The sequence below is a fragment of the Chrysoperla carnea genome, chromosome X, assembly GCF_905475395.1.
Source record: "Chrysoperla carnea chromosome X, inChrCarn1.1, whole genome shotgun sequence".
Classification (NCBI taxonomy): Eukaryota; Metazoa; Arthropoda; class Insecta; order Neuroptera; family Chrysopidae; genus Chrysoperla; species Chrysoperla carnea.
In genome coordinates, this window is record NC_058342.1 from 12657092 (window position 1) to 12675997 (window position 18906).

General features: G+C 32.1%; 1 protein-coding gene across 2 annotated transcripts; it reads left to right on the forward strand.

Annotated features, from left to right (window-relative positions):
- The first annotated feature begins 17216 nt into the window (after positions 1-17216).
- On the forward strand, positions 17217-18408 carry LOC123302401. 2 transcript variants are annotated; one of them, XM_044885325.1, is made up of 2 exons: positions 17217-17587; positions 17782-18408. In XM_044885325.1, exons 1-2 carry the CDS (start codon positions 17515-17517, stop codon positions 18297-18299), a joined length of 591 nt encoding a protein of 196 aa, XP_044741260.1. In that variant the 5' UTR covers positions 17217-17514; the 3' UTR covers positions 18300-18408. The 2 variants fall into 2 exon arrangements, 1 of the variants encoding a protein (XP_044741260.1); XR_006535503.1 differs by lacking the exon at positions 17782-18408 and adding an exon at positions 17648-17704.
- Positions 18409-18906: the final 498 nt, after the last annotated feature.

Sequence of the window (18906 nt, forward strand, 5' to 3'; positions counted from 1 at the left end):
TTTAAACGAGAATCTATATCTGTTTTGTGATTGGGATTTAAATTATTTGTTTTTAAGATAGAACACGATGCTCCGGTATCAATTAAAAATAGAAATTCGTTAGTTTTCGAATGGTTGCTTGTAAATGTTATCTTTTTATCATTTACAACATTTGAGGAAGCTGAGTGAAGCCGACTCTTTCGATGTGCTCTGGATTGGGGCTTCGTTCAATCCGAGCTGCTCGAAGTTTGAATTTAGGCTGTCTTGTGAGTTGACATGAGCTACTTTAGGATTTGGGTTATTAAGATTTTCGTTCCTTTTCTTTTTCCTACATTCGTCTATTGTGTCATCTCGAAAGTGGCAAAAATCACACTTTCTGAACGAGTTATTATAATTTTTTGACTGTGGTGGATCACCAGAATGTTTAAAATTTTTATTGCGACATTCCTTTGTATTATGATTATTTCTTTTACAAATTTTACAGTATTTTTTATTTGTTTGAATATTTGTTTGTAAGGAAATTTTAAATTGATTTTGCATAAAGACAAAAGATTCTTCTTCGCTGGCTATGCTTGGAGCTTCATTAATTGACATAAAAGTTTTATGCCTCAAAATTTTAGAAATTTCTGGCTTACAGTGATGTGTAAACCTAGCTACGTAAAGCCATTTCATTTATTAAGGCTAACTTGCCCACTAACATTGAATTCGAAATGGTACTTTCTTTAATTTTTTTAATTATTCGTGAGTTTAAATTAGATAACTCTGACGAATTACCGTTAAATGATGTAATCATTTGTGCAAGGAAAGTAATCGGGATACTTCCCCTGTGTTGTGTTGTATCATCATCATCAGATAAATCAGGAGAAATGATTTCTGGATCAAGGTTTTGTGAATCAGCGAGACTCATGTTTATTGATAATGAGGGTAGGATAGTTGTAGAAGCAAAAATAAATCAATTCGCCTACCTTGTTGTTTTAATCTTGACCAGTAGGACCAGTAGGGACAACCAATAGGATGTGCCATTTCCGATACTCCACATGTATATATGTATATATATTAGTGTTAGTTAGTGAAGCAAACTTTTTCCAACTCCTTCATGAAGTTAACTGGCCAAATATCGACAATGCAAAGTGAGATCATAGCTATGAAGATAGCTTTTAAAAGATTTATAGAACATAATCAGAATCGATGAGCACCACCTACAACAAAGCATCATAATCCTTTGAAGCTTCCGTTTACATCGGTAGAAAACTTCAAGGAATTTGATGAAAAAATTAAGGTTGACGAGGCCTTAAGAAATGAAGTAGTGAGTATTTTAAAAATACTATAGAACCTGTAATTAATCATGGTTATCTTTATTTGTTTTATTGTATCATTTATTTCAGTTTAATATAATATGGGCCCAGATAGACGTAAAACAAAAATCCATGAATAAAGTCGTAGGAAATATATTCCACAAATTTTGCAGTCGAGAACTTTTAGAAAATTACTCTGCAAAGAAGCCAGTTGCGGGAAAATATGTTATGTGTGAAACGGAGTTTTATAAATGTGCATATTGTAAGTATTTTGATTGTAATTTTTGACATTACTTAATTTTGATATTAAAAGTCGTTGTATTTATATGAAATGCGATAGTGATGGTCGACTCGAGTAACGAACCCACTCGAGTTGAATTCTCTCTGACTCGAGTTTGAAAACCGAATGAAGCCGACATGGAGCGAAGTTTGCCGATCATTTGAGACTATATTCATGCATAACAAACAAGTGTAGATTTGAGGTTAACTTTAAAGTGCCGGTTATTGTTGTAGTGTAACTACTGCAAAAATAATGTTTGTGGTAGTAATTAGTTAATTTTCTTGTTCTTGAAAGTATTGTGATTGTGATTTTATGATATTATAAAACAATTATGAGCCTATAAGTGTACCTATGTACATACCTGCATCATAATGTTAGTTTGATTTTATTTTAAAAAGACTGCTGTATAATTACATAGTTTTATTAATAATAAATATAAATATTTTTAAAAATTGAAATTCAAGCCAAAAATACATAAATAAATGATTTGATTTCAAACAATAATTATCTTTTTTACTTCAGTTAGTATAACTCTTCCAATACATTATAAACAAATAATATAAAAATGAAAGAATTGAAACAGATAAAAATATCATTTGTCTGTTCTAATTTTTTTTTACTATTAATGTAAAGGTGGGGAAATAAATTGGTAAAAATTTTAAAAAAACATTAACTCTCTCATCTAATTAACTCGAGTTACACAACTCGAGTTCAAATCGAGTTTTGTTTTTTCCGAGTTGGCACATAAAATGCGAATGCCAATTTTTTTATTCATTTTCTACCTTACTATACCAAATCAACTATTTGATAACCCAACAAATTTTAATTTTTTTCTTGATTCCAATACCTAGCAGTTTTTATAGCATGAACCATTGTTGTAACTTGAAGATTTCTTGGATATTTGAAGAAAATAATACTGATAATTATTAATTATTTATTGAGCAATGCACGTGGTAATTTAACTGACATAATAATATTACATTCATACAAATACTGACTTCAAAAAAACAATTTAAACATATTGGTTTATATGGTTACATTAATTAACAAAAGAATAATCACAGACTTAAAATTCATAAATTAACAGACTTACACTTCAAAAATAATTAACTTCAACACTCCTCCATAATTATTTTTGATCGTAGATTCTGGAAAATTTTTCTTGCAAGTGGTTTGGTAAGAATATCAGCTAATTGATCCGAACTTTTAACATGTTTCAATTTTACTGTTTTTTCAATGTGCTCTTGAATAAATTTTCTTGATATATCTATATGTTTCTTTCCTTTTGTTATTTTTCCATCTGACATATTTTTCAACATGTGTATTGCAGACTGATTGTCGATAAATAATGTAGTAGGTTCTTCAATTTCTAAAATATTCAATTCTTTACCAATTCGACGTAACCAACAGACATCATCAATTGAAGAAACGGCAGCTCTGTATTCAGCCTCTGCAGTCGATGTAGCTACAAGACGTTGTTTTTGAGAATACCATACAATAGGACCTCCACGCATAATAAGTACTCCACTAGTTGAGTGTCCCGTATTTATATCTCCCCCATAATCGGAATCTGTGTAGGCAATAAGTTGACTACTTCCATTAAAAGAAATTCTAAATTTTATTGTGCCTTTTAAATAGGCAAAAATTCATTTAATCATTTTCCAATGGGTTTCCATCGGCTTGCTGTTATATCTGCTTAAATAATTCACTGCAAAACTAATATCAGGACGTGAAATTGTTGCTAAATATAGTAAACTTCCTATTGCTTCCCGATACGGTTTTGATTTTTCTAATGGTTTATCATTTATATAATTTTCCTGACTTGTTATCATTCCTAGTTCCATTGGGGTGGATACTTCATTCATTGTATCAAACTTAAATCTTTGAAGGATTTTTAAAGTATAATTTGGTTGACTAACAAAAATTCCATTTGAACGCAAATCAATTTGCATACCGAGGTAAGATAGACTATTTTGTAAAGTTTTATCAAAAGTAATTTCAAATTCTTGATTTATTTTATTTAGAGTCTCGAATATCATTTCTTTGTTAATTCCAATGATTAATCCATCATCCACAACTAATGCTATTATTACACTTCTATTTGCGTTGTAATAAATGCATGGATCGTCGTCTATACTGTCAAATTCCAATGATTTAAAATATTTTGATATTTTCTCATTCCAGGCTTTCGGGGCTTGTTTTAATCCGTAAAGACTTTTATTTAGTTTACATACACGATTAGTACCATCTGTAAATCCTTCGGGTTGATGCATATATATTTCTTCATTCAGTTCGCCATACAAAAAGGCAGTTTTGACATCAAAAGTTATTAATTTCATTTTGTTTGATGATGCAAAACTTAATAATAATCTTATTGACACATGACGAGCGACAGGACTAAAAGTTTCCGAATAATCGACACCTTCTTCTTGTTCAAAACCTCTGGCTACTAGTCTTGCTTTCATCCGACCATCTCGTTTTTGACGTAAAATCCAGCGACAGGATAATGGCCTTATATTTTTAGCATGTATGACTGTTCGTGCGGCTTCAACTACTGTTCTATTTTCCCTTTCGATTCGACCATTTTGTTGTGGTGAGTATACCGTTGACTTCGTATGGAATACTCCAAGATCTTCCAGAATTTTTCTTACATTTGTATTTTTGATTTCAGTACCATGATCCGACCTTAGACATTTGACTTTTCTTGAAAAATATTTTTCAACCATGTTCATAAAAGCTTTTATTGCCGAAGTAGCTTCATCTTTGGATTTGAGAAAATAAACTGTACGAAAATGTGAAAAATCATCTTTGAATAGTAGGAAATACTTGGCTCCTCCAATAGATCGAATATTCATTTCACATAGATCTACATGAATCATATCCAGTGGGTTCTCAGCAACTTTATCATTTTTCGGATGAGATATACGATGTTGTTTTCCATAAATACAACCTTTACAGACATACTCATTCCAATCATCAATATAATTAATTTCGTTCTTTTTCAAAATTTTCTTCACATATTTGATATTTTGGTGTGCAAGATTTTCATGCCAGACTTTCACAGATTTAGTTAATAAACATTTTTCAGGATTTTCTTTGCGAAACATCATTTTATATAGTTTACCTTGTCTTTTAGCTATTGCTACTATTTCATCCATACTTGCTGTAGTAAATACTGACTGGTTTGCATCTGCTTTTTACATGTTACCTTTGTCTAACATTTGTGTTACAGAAAACAAATTAAAATTCATTTTAGGCACGTAAAGTACATTTTTCAAGATAATTTCGTACCATTTCTGTCCATTAAAAGCTTCTAGCTCTACGTCACCAATTCCAATACCATCCAATTTTGTAGCCTCGCCAATTGTGACCATTACAGGTTCTTCGAGTGTTACGAAGTTGATCATCCAATCTCTATGAAATGTTATGTGTTGTGTTGCACCACAATCTTGAATCCATGAGTTGCCTGACTTATCTATCGATTTTGAATCATTCATTTCGACAGTCGATAAACCTACAGTTATATACACGACGATTTGAGTTATTGTAACTTGGTTTAGCAATTCTTTTATTATTTTTGTTAGAGCAATCTTTCGAAAAGTGTCCTTTTTGATTACATATATTACAAGAATAATTATTTTTACACCACTCCAAATATTTGGCACACGGTTTGTTTCGACAGTCCTTTTTAATATGTCCTTTTAATCCACATTTAAAACATTCGACTCCTGTCTTTTTTGGTAATTGAGAAGTAAATTTACTAAATTTTTTGTTAGATTTCGACATAAATACATTTTGAGTTGATGATTCATATTCAAATTCGTTTTGTTTTAATCTATCTTCTTCTAATCGTAGACATTCAAGTAGCGTATTTAAATTTTTGTCGGTTACATTTACACTATCCCAAGCGGTTCGAAAATGACAAAGATTAATTGGTAGCATTCCTAAAATTCTAGTCATCGTCCAACTTTCTTTAATTTCTTCTCCTTGAGCAGCTAATTCCTCAGAATATTGAATAATTTGCATACAATTTTCAACAGCTGATTTATTTACATCATATTTGTATCCAAAAAAATTTCTTTGTAAACCTTCAATAGTGATTTCTGACTTTTTGCCATACAGAGTTTCTAACTTTGATAAAATTAGATGAGACGATTTGCAATTTGCTATTTTGATTGCAATATTGCTGCTTACATTTAAGCCAATTAGCGTTTGGGCTTCTAAATCTTTCTTTTCCCATGTTTGTATATCGTTGTTTGCAGGACCTTGTGGTTTGACTTTCGCACCCGTTGCAACTTCGTGTAGATCTTTTGATTTTAGTGCGAAATCCAGTTTGAACCTCCAAGATACATAATTTACAACTCCTTGCGAGTTTCCTGACAATGTTTCCAAGTGCGATTTAATGGAATCCATGATTTAATTTCAAAATTTTACAACCTTGACTGACCTGACTAATATTGAAATACTGACTGACGATTTTCTTCTTTAATCCAAAAATTTTTTGTATTCAAGCACTCCTGGGCCCATAACCTGTTGTAACTTGAAGATTTCTTGGATATTTGAAGAAAATAATACTGATAATTATTAATTCTTTATTGAGCAATGCACGTGGTAATTTAACTGACATAATAATATTACAATCATACAAATACTGACTTCAAAAAAACAATTTAAACATATTGGTTTATATGGTTACATTAATTAACAAAATAATAATCACAGACTTAAAATTCATAAATTAACAGACTTACACTTCAAAAATAATTAACTTCAACAACCATTAATTTCAATTTTTATAGAATTTCATTCAATATTTATAAAAGTATTAATAGCGGGGGTTATTTCATGAAAAAATTTTTTAATGTTATTTATATATTTGTATGGCCTTGCTTTTATCTTCAAAATTTTCGTCATGATATTGAATTAGAAAGTCAATTTTTTATTTATATGTACAATTAATTTTTATTAAAAAACATTTATGATATGTTGATAATATTGATGAAAATACAATACTTTTTATTACAGCTAAGTTGAACGAGGTATTCAAAAGTGAAAAACAGCCACCAATAACTGATACCAACTTTTGGGGCTGTAAAAGTCTTGGGGCTGTATTCAATAGTGCGAAAGATCGAGAAGGGCAACGGAATTTAAGGAGACAGAAAAAAGACTCGGGAAATTTGCATGATACCGAAGACGGCGTTTGCGAAGAATTAACCGCAAATATTGAATGAAATATCTTGTAAATACATTTAAAAAATTTTTTATTGATGCTTTTTTTTTTTATTGTTATTTTTTTTTTTAAATAATTGTTTTTAAAAATAAATTTTAAAAATAATGACGATCCCTACTTTTTTAACTACCCTGAAAATTAACTTTTGTAAATATTTTATTACTGATGACAAATGATTTGGATCTAAGCCTGTTATTCCTTGAATAGTCTACGATTTCAATTTGCCACCATAAGAAAATCATAAAAACTAGTTTTATAATTGATATAACATTCTTGAATTTTATTCACGATTCTTCTTTATTCCTTATGTTTCTTTATAATTCTCATACTCGTCTCATACTCGGATCATTTCTAAACACTAAACATTCACAAAATAAATTTCAAATTCCATGAATCGGACTCGATAAATTTGTTAATTTCGGTGGAGACTTACTCAAGCATACGCCGGATAGATATATTCTTATAGTGGCGTCAATAAAGCCTTTGCTTCGGAAGTCCTCAAGAACAGCTCCGATTTCGATGAATTTTTTTTTTTTTTAATTTTGTTTTTTTATATTATTTAAAATCAGAAACCTCTTAGAGCGGGGACGGAACTATTTATATTGTTTAAACAATATCAACGATATTTATATAAAAAATTCAGTTTGATCTCTATTTTTTTGTAAAAAAATCTCCATATAATAATCTTATTGTAACAATTAGTTGTTACAAAAAAGTTTTTAACAATAATTTAATATTAAAATAAAAAAAAGTACTATTCATACAATAGAAATTGACCTTTTTGTTGTTAAGGTAGTCCCTACCTGATGAAAGAATTCAAGGTCTGAGATCAGATGTTTGACTAGTTTTATATTTTTACTGCTGAAAATAGAAGGTGGTCCTTTCAGACGTGGAGCAACACCCAGTGTTGTTTCAAATGGATAAAAGCAACGTTATTTATAGCCGCCGTAATCGACGGAATGGAAGAGTTTTGTGGAGTTGCCTTTAAATCATCATATCAGCATGTTGACGCTACTAATAGCAGAATCAATGAAGATTCTAAAGCAATTGATAAAATTGTAGAGTTTTTTAAAATTAACAACCCCGTTCCTGACGTAAAGGAGGTCATGGCAATTTCCACAGGAATTGTAGGTAACGAAACTATTAATTGTTATGAAGCATTTGATGTTGGAATTAAATTAAGAAATAAAATCAGAGGTTTTAACTTCAAAGATATGAAAATGACCACGAAAGATACTGTTAAATCTCTATTGATCATGAGCAGTAAAATCAAAGTTAATAAATACTGCAATCCTATAGATCCAAATTTAATTTTTCAACGTTTATGCTTTTTAAGAAAAAGTAATGATGAACTTCGCCAATATTTTGACTACGAGCTGGCTCCCTATCCTCTTTCACTGTTTGATAATGCTGGAATGAGGAAAATGACCAAATCAACATTATATGATGCCTTTGTACAATGCCAAACGGATGTTAGTGATGTTACTAAATTTTTCTATGTTATTGATGGTGGTATGCTACTTCATAGATTAAAATGGGAAAAAAATAAAAAATTTGCAGATATTTGTCAACAGTATATTAGATATTTACGTAATAATTATGGCACTAATGTTAAAGTTGTATTTGATGAATATAGTAATGATGGAACTAAAGTGTCTAAGAGAAATCGTAGATACATCGGCAATACTTCCATTGATTATTTATTTGAAGAAGACATGCCTGTAAACACAACGAAAGAGAAACTTGGTAATAGCAAAAATAAAAATAGGTTTATTAATCTTCTCTTCAAAAAACTAGGCGAAAATAATGTTGAGTGGAGTCAAGCCGAAAGTGATGCTGATCGATTAATTATGCAATCTGCTATAGATTGTTCCTCTCTTCAAGTAGTTGTTGTAGCTGAAGATATTGATGTGTTAGTTTTATTGATGGTTTTAGCACCTGATGATAAAGAAATGTTTTTTTAAAACCACTAAAAAATAATATCTTGCAACGAGTTTACTCAACAAAAACAATATTAGAGAAATATCCAAATATTAAAAAAACCTATCTGTTTTTGATTGATGAGAGCTTTAGTTTGTGGAAATCCATATTAAAACTTGTAAATAATTAGAAACTAATTAATATTTATTTTGCAAAGTCCACTTTAATTAAAAATAATTGTGACAATTGTTTCGATTTTTACATCATATTCATACAAATGTGAAGTTTAACAAAATATTTCTGTTTATATAGTAAACATTAGAAAAAGGATATACATTGCTTATGTGTGTTAGACAAAAACAGACATAAAAATTTGTTTTTGTAAACAAAAAAAACAATCTTACAATAAAACGATAATACATTTAATTACCATATAAGGTAAGAATATTGGTTTTCGGATTAAAGTATAAAAATACAATAACAGGTACACAAAAAAAAAACAAAAAAACTAAATAAATTAAATTAAATTAAATTAAGTCAAAATCTAAACATAAATATATTGCCATTACTTAAAGCAAAGGGAACAATCTGGAATTAAAAAGTTCCGTTTGTTCGTTTAGAAGGATTTGAGATTCCTTTTTGTTTTTGTAAACCTCCATAGCTTCTAGAACATCCAGTTTGAAGCCCTTATTTTGGACATGCAAAATTTCCATATCCGATGAAGGTTTGTGACCTTCCTCCATTAAATGATTGGCAAAAGTGGAGTCAGATTTTTTCAATCTTAGCTTAGATTTTTTCAATTTGGAAAAAGAGCTCAAAACTATAAAAATCATTGCGACTAATAATGGGTTTGAATCAAAAATAGTAAATCAAATTAAACACAAGGTTCTTCGTAAATTAACGCTGGCTTCAATTATTATGGAAGACAAAGAAAATGACTTTTTCAGAACAGTAACCTATTTTGGAAAAATTTCTGATAAAATAGCAGGTGTATTACGAAAACAAATAACTAATATTACATTTAAGCCTGCCGTAAAATTAGGCAACCTCCTGATAAATAATAAGGACAGGTGTGAAAAGAATAAAAAATCAGGGGTTTACAAATTAACTTGCCATGATTGCAAAGGTGTGTACATAGGTCAAACAGGGAGGTCCTTTGAAACAAGAAAAAAGGAACATTGGCGCTCGCTAAGATTGAAAAAATCTGACTCCACTTTTGCCAATCATTTAATGGAGGAAGGTCACAAACCTTCATCGGATATGGAAATTTTGCATGTCCAAAATAAGGGCTTCAAACTGGATGTTCTAGAAGCTATGGAGGTTTACAAAAACAAAAAGGAATCTCAAATCCTTCTAAACGAACAAACGGAACTTTTTAATTCCAGATTGTTCCCTTTGCTTTAAGTAATGGCAATATATTTATGTTTAGATTTTGACTTAATTTAATTTAATTTAATTTATTTAGATTTTTTGTTTTTTTTTGTGTACCTGTTATTGTATTTTTATACTTTAATCCGAAAACCAATATTCTTACCTTATATGGTAATTAAATGTATTATCGTTTTATTGTAAGATTGTTTTTTTTGTTTACAAAAACAAATTTTTATGTCTGTTTTTGTCTAACACACATAAGCAATGTATATCCTTTTTCTAATGTTTACTATATAAACAGAAATATTTTGTTAAACTTCACATTTGTATGAATATGATGTAAAAATCGAAACAATTGTCACAATTATTTTTAATTAAAGTGGACTTTGCAAAATAAATATTAATTAGTTTCTAATTATTTACAAGTTTCTATCTGTTTTTTATTCATGCATTCACTGAATGTGATACGACATCCGCTTTCTATAGCAAAGGAAAAAATAGTTTTATTAAAGTTTTTAATGATAATCAAAAATTACATGCAGCAGCTGAAAATTTTATGGTTGAAGAGCAAAATGAAGAAGTGCTTTTTAATGATGGTATTGATTGTATTCTAACAATGTATGGTGCTAAAACTGCCAAATGCTTGAATGAACTGCGATCTAAACGTTTCATAACATTAGCTTCAAAAAATAAAAGCGTACAACTTAATTCCTTACCTCCGACAGAAGATGCAGCAAAACAACATATTAAAAGAGTCTACTTACAAGTTCAGCAATGGAAAAATAATTCATCGATACCACCTGAAGAATGGGGTTGGCGAAAAGAGAATTATTTGAAACCAATCAAAATGACACAACCAGCAGCACCTGACAACGTTTTAAAATTGATTTTTTGCTCTCGCAAAACATGATGCGGTTCAGCGTGTGGCTGCAGAAAAAGTGGTCTTCATTGCTTACCAGCCTGCATAGTTTGCAGTGGAAATAACTGCAGTAACCACCCACCACTTGAAGAAGATCAAGAAGTCTCCGAAACGCAAAATGAGAATGAAAATTAAATGTACTTTTTTTGTATATAAAATAATGAATTTTCTATGGTCAATAAAAAATTTATATTTTGGTCCACAAATTAATTCCATGCCATTACTACACAGAACAAACTTATAGATAATTGTTTATAACATTCATTAATATATTTACAAGTTTTTAATGGATATTGTATAGTAGAAATTTTTTTTTTGTGCATAAATATCGTTGATATTGTTTAAACAATATAAATAGTTCCGTCCCCGCTCTAAGAGGTTTCTGATTTTAAATAATATAAAAAAACAAAATTAAAAAAAAAAAAAAAACATCAAAATCGGAGCTGTTCTTGAGGACTTCCGAAGATTGCCTGTTTTATGTATTCATTGACTCCACTATTATTGGAAAAGTACATCCATTCAGTCAATATTTTTTTACTGCAACAACATTTTTAATTTATTTTTATTTCAACTTTTCTTAAAACATGAAGGTAAAAGTAAGGTAGCGTGGGACTTGTTGTAACAGGGCTAAGTGGTAACAGGCTCTTTTCACTAGGATCTTAAACGCTATCAACGTATTTCTTTAACTTGATTAAACGGTTAAATTATAAAATCAATCGTTAGCGCTAGCATTCGTACGATAATTATCGTACACATCACATAATTTAGCACTTGGTACGATAAAACATAGAGGTGTATCTTATTTCTATTCAAATTTATCTATCTCTGATAATGTGTAACAGTTTTTATGATTGCTAAATTGTTTAAATAGGTAGTTATTTTGATGAATGTTAAAAATCATACCATTGTAACAAAATCCCGGATTGTATGAAACCGTTAGATCGGCCGGCTATGGCCCTGGCCATGATCTGAACCATGGTTTTCAAATATTCAAAGTTAACAACTACAACAAAAGTGGAACAAGTTAAAACCCGTCCTGGATGAAGCCGTGACGATCTAGGTGGGTAAATTTATTAAATTTTCATTTATTCTTTGTTTGCAAAATGATATAAAAAGCATGTGAGGAAAATAAAACAGTATAGTCAACAACTATAGTTTAAAGCATAGTGACAAATAAAACAGCAATAAAATGGCAGACGAACCACCAACAAAAAAACAAAAAACTACTCATGAAGAAAACAGCGAGAGAAGTAAATCTTTATTGGAAATAACGATTGACAGAGTGGACACACCAAAATTAGATGGTATGTTTCGTGTTTTTGTTTGTTTTTTTCCAACTTGTTTTGGAGTTGTATTTCAAAGTCCAAGTTATTTCCAGAACTTTTGAACGAAATCCTTAATAACAACTTTGAAGAAACTAACGCCGGAACATCAAATCAAACGAATTATAACCAAAACAATACAAATTTTCAACAATGTATGGACGAATCTAGAGGACAAGGAAACTGCGAATGGATGGCACAATTTAGAGAGGAAATGTCTCGAAAACCATTTATTCTGCACCAAATACTTCGATGCAGAAATAATCGAGAAATTACTGATCTTCTTAAGGAATTGGAAAAAAGAATCACAAGATACATGGGCAGATATTGTGGGCCTCAGTGCACGACACAAGTAGATGGGATCAGTAAGAAACAATGTAGATGCGGAATTCTCGCTGGATTCGATGCTACGAAACCTAACAACAACGCCAAAATCACAACTTTCAACGTCAGTGAAGAACCACTCCATGCTCTCTACGAGTATTCTGCTTGACCAGGACATCAGACAGACTTACGTACCCCCGACTCGGAAGACAAACGGACCAACGGATGCCGCGTGGACTGACGGGCGAACAGACTGCACGGCCACAAGTCAGTGAACTTTCTTCAAAAGACGTAGCTGGCTTGTGAAGATTTATGCCTTTTAAGGAGATGGGTGGCTCTGGGGTGTAAATCCTGTATCCTCTCTCCCTCCTTGGTAGGCATGAATTCATTAATACTTCAAATTTAAATAATAATAATAATATGGGCAGGCAATCCTTAACCTCACGCCCGAGCCTAACACTAGGACACGTGGCATACCCGGTAACCATCAATTCTGCTCAAAGTGATGGGCTGACGAGGTGGGTCCGTGCTGACTCAGCGGAGCTAAATGAGTCAAATCCATATAATGTCAAATTTGAGAAGCAGATTTTTCAGTCCTTAGGCGGGTAGTAGTCGACCCAGTCCTACAGAACCCCGCCCCCTTGCAGGTGACGCTTCTACCTTACCTATACGGTGTAGCTCTCACGGATATGAGGGAAAGCAATCAAATTTGGCTTTGGATCCCAGGCTAGTCCACGAAGCTAGACGTGCCGCTGAAGACAAACAGCCATCTCAAGGCACTTCTTAAGAAAGTCGAGCGAGCACACAAAACAGTCGTCTTCAGCGCTTTCAATGGACGAAGGCACTTAAGGCTGATCTGCTCAGTTGCTACGAAGCAAGTGAACCATCGCGACGAGGCTATATGGGCAGGATGCACACCCTCTGGTGTGAAAAGCTTCCCGAACTTTCCCATATGAAATCGCAACATCTACGCGATCAAGTATCCCGTCTCAAAAAAACCGGATTTGACAAACTCCGAACAGGAATAGAGAAACGATGCAGGGCTACGCAAGCGGAAGTGAATCGAAGAGATGAGAAAGAGCCGGCTGTTATTGGTGTAGATCATTCTACACGTGAGACATTAGTCGCTGAGACGCAGGATGGAATATCTCAGGATGAGCCAGTATTAGAGAGTGAGAGATCTGATACTGAGACACAGGATCGGGTATGTCAAAATACCCCACCACCACCTGTGTTAGAGGCTTCACCACCTACGCCTCCGATATCCGAAGATATCCCAGCACTATCTGTGTTAACGGCGGAAACAGCAACGCCACTCACTTCGACCACGGAAGCGAACGTAGAGGAAACTCCGATCCTTCCTGCTGAGCCACCAAACACTCGTTTGGAAGAGCTTAAAGAACGGTTTCAAAATATCCTTGTCATAACCGATAATGACCTTTCTAAACGCAAACGTCCCAAGTATCGCAAAACGTTTGCCAAAGCACAAGACCTTGCATTGATCAACCAGATCGTCGGCGATCATCTAAACAACACAAGTAGCCTACTCGAAATCGATAGCTCAATCTATGCTGCAATGTGTGCTCTTTCTCCTGCCGCCAAGTCTACTGAGACAGCCGAGAAGAAAACACGCAAGCGTATAGAGCAACTTGACTCCAAGTTGACCCCTCTTCGACAGACGGTATCACGTATCGAGTGTGCGTTAGAGTACCAGAAAGCCCTTCACCCCAAAAGTGCGAGCCTTCGCGCGTGAACTCAAAAAGCAGACTCCACCACTATGTGCACAGCGTGCAAATCTCAGCCAGAGACGCTGATGCCCTCATCTCGGAATGCCCTTCTTATGCCTACATACATCGCCATAACGCTGCCCTCCGTGTGCTGTACTACTTCTTGAGACACAAGTATGAAGTGGACCCAACGCCAGTGCTACCATATGCTCCAGGCGAGATCAAGTCCGTCGTCAAGAACGAGAAATGCATAATCTTCTCTAATTTCTCGTTCCCAACTACCAGGCAGCTCTCTGCTACTAAGCCTGATATAGTGCTCCAGGATATCTCATCCAAGACTATGTATGTCATCGAGTTCTCTGCTCCTGCAAAAACGAACATAGTCATAAAGGAGGAGCAAAAACGGACTAAATACCTTGATCTCTTACATGAACTACGACAACTACACCCTAGCTACTCAGTCAAAATGGTTGTCCTCATTATCGGTAAGATATGTGGGATTCTTAAATTACAGATTTTTATATTTTTATGTATCATAGATACTTAATTTAAATTATAAACTTTAAATTTAAAAACTATTATTTAACAGTTTATAATTAATATTTTAAAATTTTATTGATATTTAATAGATATTAAATATTGATTTTAACGTTTCATTTATACTTAATTTAAATACTACAAACTTATTTTCGGTGCCATACTACGTGCAATTTTTATATAGAATGTATCTTTTATAGGAATGTTGAAAAAATTCTTTGTGTGTAAGTTGTTGAAATAAAATGTGCAAATGATAAATAAATTGTTTATTGAAAATAAAGAAATATGTCGAATAAAATTTGTAAAATATCTTTTAACTATGAGTTTCATAGTTATTGTGTTTTTAAAAAGTCCATTAATTTCCATTGTATCTGGGGCTTTTCTCACGATTACATGCACCCTGTTCTCTTGGATGTAACTCAGCAATTGTGAGATCAAAAGAGCTAAATGAATGGAATTGGAAAGATTATAAAATTTTTAATTTGGCATCAAATTTAGTCGTAGAAATGCCGAAAGCCTAGATTTAGAGGTATGACAGAAGGCCAAGCGGCATATATCGATTGATCGTCCAAATATTCTTACGGAATACAATACAAGAGCATGATTGGTGTTTCGTTAATTGATGCTGTTCCGGATTGAAACCAAAAATTCCAAGTCAATTCTAAAATCAAAAGTCGACTTTTTCCGCGCTGTTTTCATCCCTACAATAGATGAATGGAAGGATATGCAGTTAAGAAATTTCTTAGGTGTGACTGTACACTTTATAGAAAACTTTGAAATGAAATCGATGAAAGTCGTACAGGGATGATTCTTAATGTTTGTGAAGATTGGGGATTGTCTAATGAAAAAATTGTGAGTGTTCCTACAGATACTGGCAGTAACATAATTAAAGCTCAAGTGTATTATTCTTATTATTTTTTGTTACCGAAGTTAATTTTTTTTTTTTTTTTTTTTTTTTTGTTAAAAAGTAGACAATAAATAATTTAAAAATAATTAAATAGTTTTGCATCCGTATTAAATAAAACAAATAAAACTAGGAGTAATCGATTCAAACGTTTTAGCCACACCATAAAACGTCGCAACGTGAAACGTTAATAATACGTTCAGTGTTCAAAAATTATAATAATTTTACCAAAATCATACGCAATTCACTTTTCAGAATTATCAGTCTGTCGGCGTTGAATAAATGTGAAACTATATGTAGCGCATAAAATCTGTCGGCGTTGAATGTGTTATATTTAAATGTGATTTGAAAAATAAATATATGTAGCTTTTAAAATTTATCGATAGGTGCTAATATATTCTATTGTATTCCGGTAACTAATAACGAGTTTCTTATGTTAAGTTATCGTTTTGTATTTATAAGATAATTTCAAGTGATCCACTTTAGTACCGAAAATAAAGTAGAAGATAATATACAAACATTTTTTTTCTTTTCCCCAAAATATTTTTTTCGCAAAGTTATGAACGTACCAAATTTGAATCCAGTATAATGCAGCGACATTGCCTGAACAAATTGTACCATTCTCTCAGTTGTATGTCAGTTATAGTTAGTACAGTATTACAATAATAGTGAAATAAATATTATTAGGGGGAAGCAAATAGGATTCGTACAGAGGGAGCATTCGGACAGTAGTCATATCTACAATACTAAACGCGTTGAAACGTTCATTTTTGTGTATGTGACTACCACAAATACGCATAGGTTACCCATGGGTCGGAGAGACAGTGTGACGACTGAACCAAAGGCTAAAATCTCGTATCCTTGTGACATTATAAGAATTTATTAGATAAATTTAGTTCACATCAAGCTACCTGGAGCGCTGATTTAAACAAAAACAAAGAAAAAATATATGTTGTACTCTATGTTATCGACTATAAATAGTTATGTCTACTGTCATTATGTTTATTTACAAAATAATTTTTTATTACTCACTTTTAATCTCTTTTATTACTCACTCATATAATAAAATATATTTGTAGATCGAATTTGTTGACAAAAATGCCGATTTATATTATTGTAATTTAATCATTGTATCCACAACTCTTCATTTATTCTAAAAATCTTATATTATAATTTTTTTTATGATATCTATTTTAACTCAAACTTACTTTATTTTTCGTTATTGCAGGTTTTTATGAGGAATTGTCCAAAATTGGAAACAGCCGGTGCTATACCAGTTTGTGAATGGAGCCGCAAAAGGGCCACAAATAGTAAAGGCCATTAAAGAAATTATTTTGGCTGCCCAAAATGCTGGATTTAATGTTGTCGGTACTATTTGTGACCAAGGGTCAAATAATATCATGGCGATCCATCGTTTACTAGAGGATACGCGGGGAAAATATTTGGCCCGAGGTGAGGAACTCAGGCATCAAGTTTTTGAAATTGGAGAATCAACAATAATTCCTCTCTTTGACACTCCCCATCTCTTAAAAGGAATAAGAAATAATTTGATATCAAAAAATATTTTATTCCAGAAAGACGGTGAAAAAAAAGTGGCGAAGTGGAACGATATCCTGAAGGCTTGGATATTGGACTCTCCAAGTGGCGATCTTAGAGTAATGCACAAGTTGACGGAGCATCATGACAATCCAAAAATTTAAAAAAAAATGAAAGTTTCTGTTTGTGCCCAAATTTTTAGTCGTTCAGTTGCGGCAGGAATCAATTTAATGGCCAAAAGTGGTTAGATAAAGTTTATTTTATTAAAGATTCACATTTTTACAAATATTCTTAATTCTTCAGTAAATGGACAATAATTTTTAAAATTTGATTTTCTACATTCCATCACTAGCAAAGTGTGTAAGTGTTTGCGTAAAACTTTTATTGCCAATTAAGTGTAAATATAAAAAAAAACTTTAATGAGGTTTATTTTTCAGAATTCACTATTGGTGAAACGAAAATGGAGAGGCGCGCTACAGAAACGGCAGTTTTTCTAAAATTTATGGATGATGTGTTCGATAGCGTCAATGGTTGCGGACCTTTCAACGAAGGAGGAAAAAAACTCAAAACTCAGATAGATTTTAAGGAACGGGATAGCTTACAAGTAAAGTTTTGGAGAGAGGCTATCCCCATTTTCAAAAGTATGGAATGCCTCGACTCGAGTGGAAGACGAATGGCACGCCCACCGACTTTCAAAAATTGGGTGTTTACGTTGGAAAATTTAATTATACTGACGAACAAATTAAAGGATCTTGGAATTGAGACGTTGGTTCCCAGGTTTTTGAACCAAGATCCCTTAGAGAATTTTTCGGGAAAGTTCGTCAACGAGGAAGTCGGTGGTCGAATCCATCGTGCCATGCTTTTGGACCGTTTTACAAATCTCTTCTGGTCACTAACTTTGTTAGTAAACATTCTGTGGGAGGGAATTGTGAAGATGATGTGTCGGATTTGCTGATTTCATTGCAAACATTTATCCTACAGGTAAATAATAAGTTTTGATTATTAACAATTATTGATAACTTTTGTTAAATTTATTTAAGAACTTGATTATGTTTCTACGTTTCTAAAATATTATAGTTAGAATATTGTTATTTTTATCGATTTTAAAATTTTTTAAAATTTTCTGAAAACAGTTACAAAAAATTACTTTTATTTTTTACTAATGGTTTTTTTTTATTAGAGTGAAAATCAGGAGAGAGGAGAAGCAGAGATTACAGCGGTTGAGATTCCATCTGAAGTTTTGAGTCATATTTTAAATGATTTAGAGAAAAATGCTATTGCTTATGTAGGGGGGGGTACATTTTTTTCATTATACGAGCATTCTTTATCAGCAAAAAACAATAAAACTGGAGTTCCAATGAAATCATTTGAACATAAAAATGTTCGAATATGCATTTATGATTTTGCAATAAAAAATTTGTAGCAACTAGTATGTGTGGATTCAGCAACCTCGAAACATTCATCCTCACGATAATTTTATTTTCTTGATATAAGTATTTGTTTTAATCATGTTTCAATTTTACGATTGACAAATGAGAGCCGGCTATTAAATTGAAATTTTC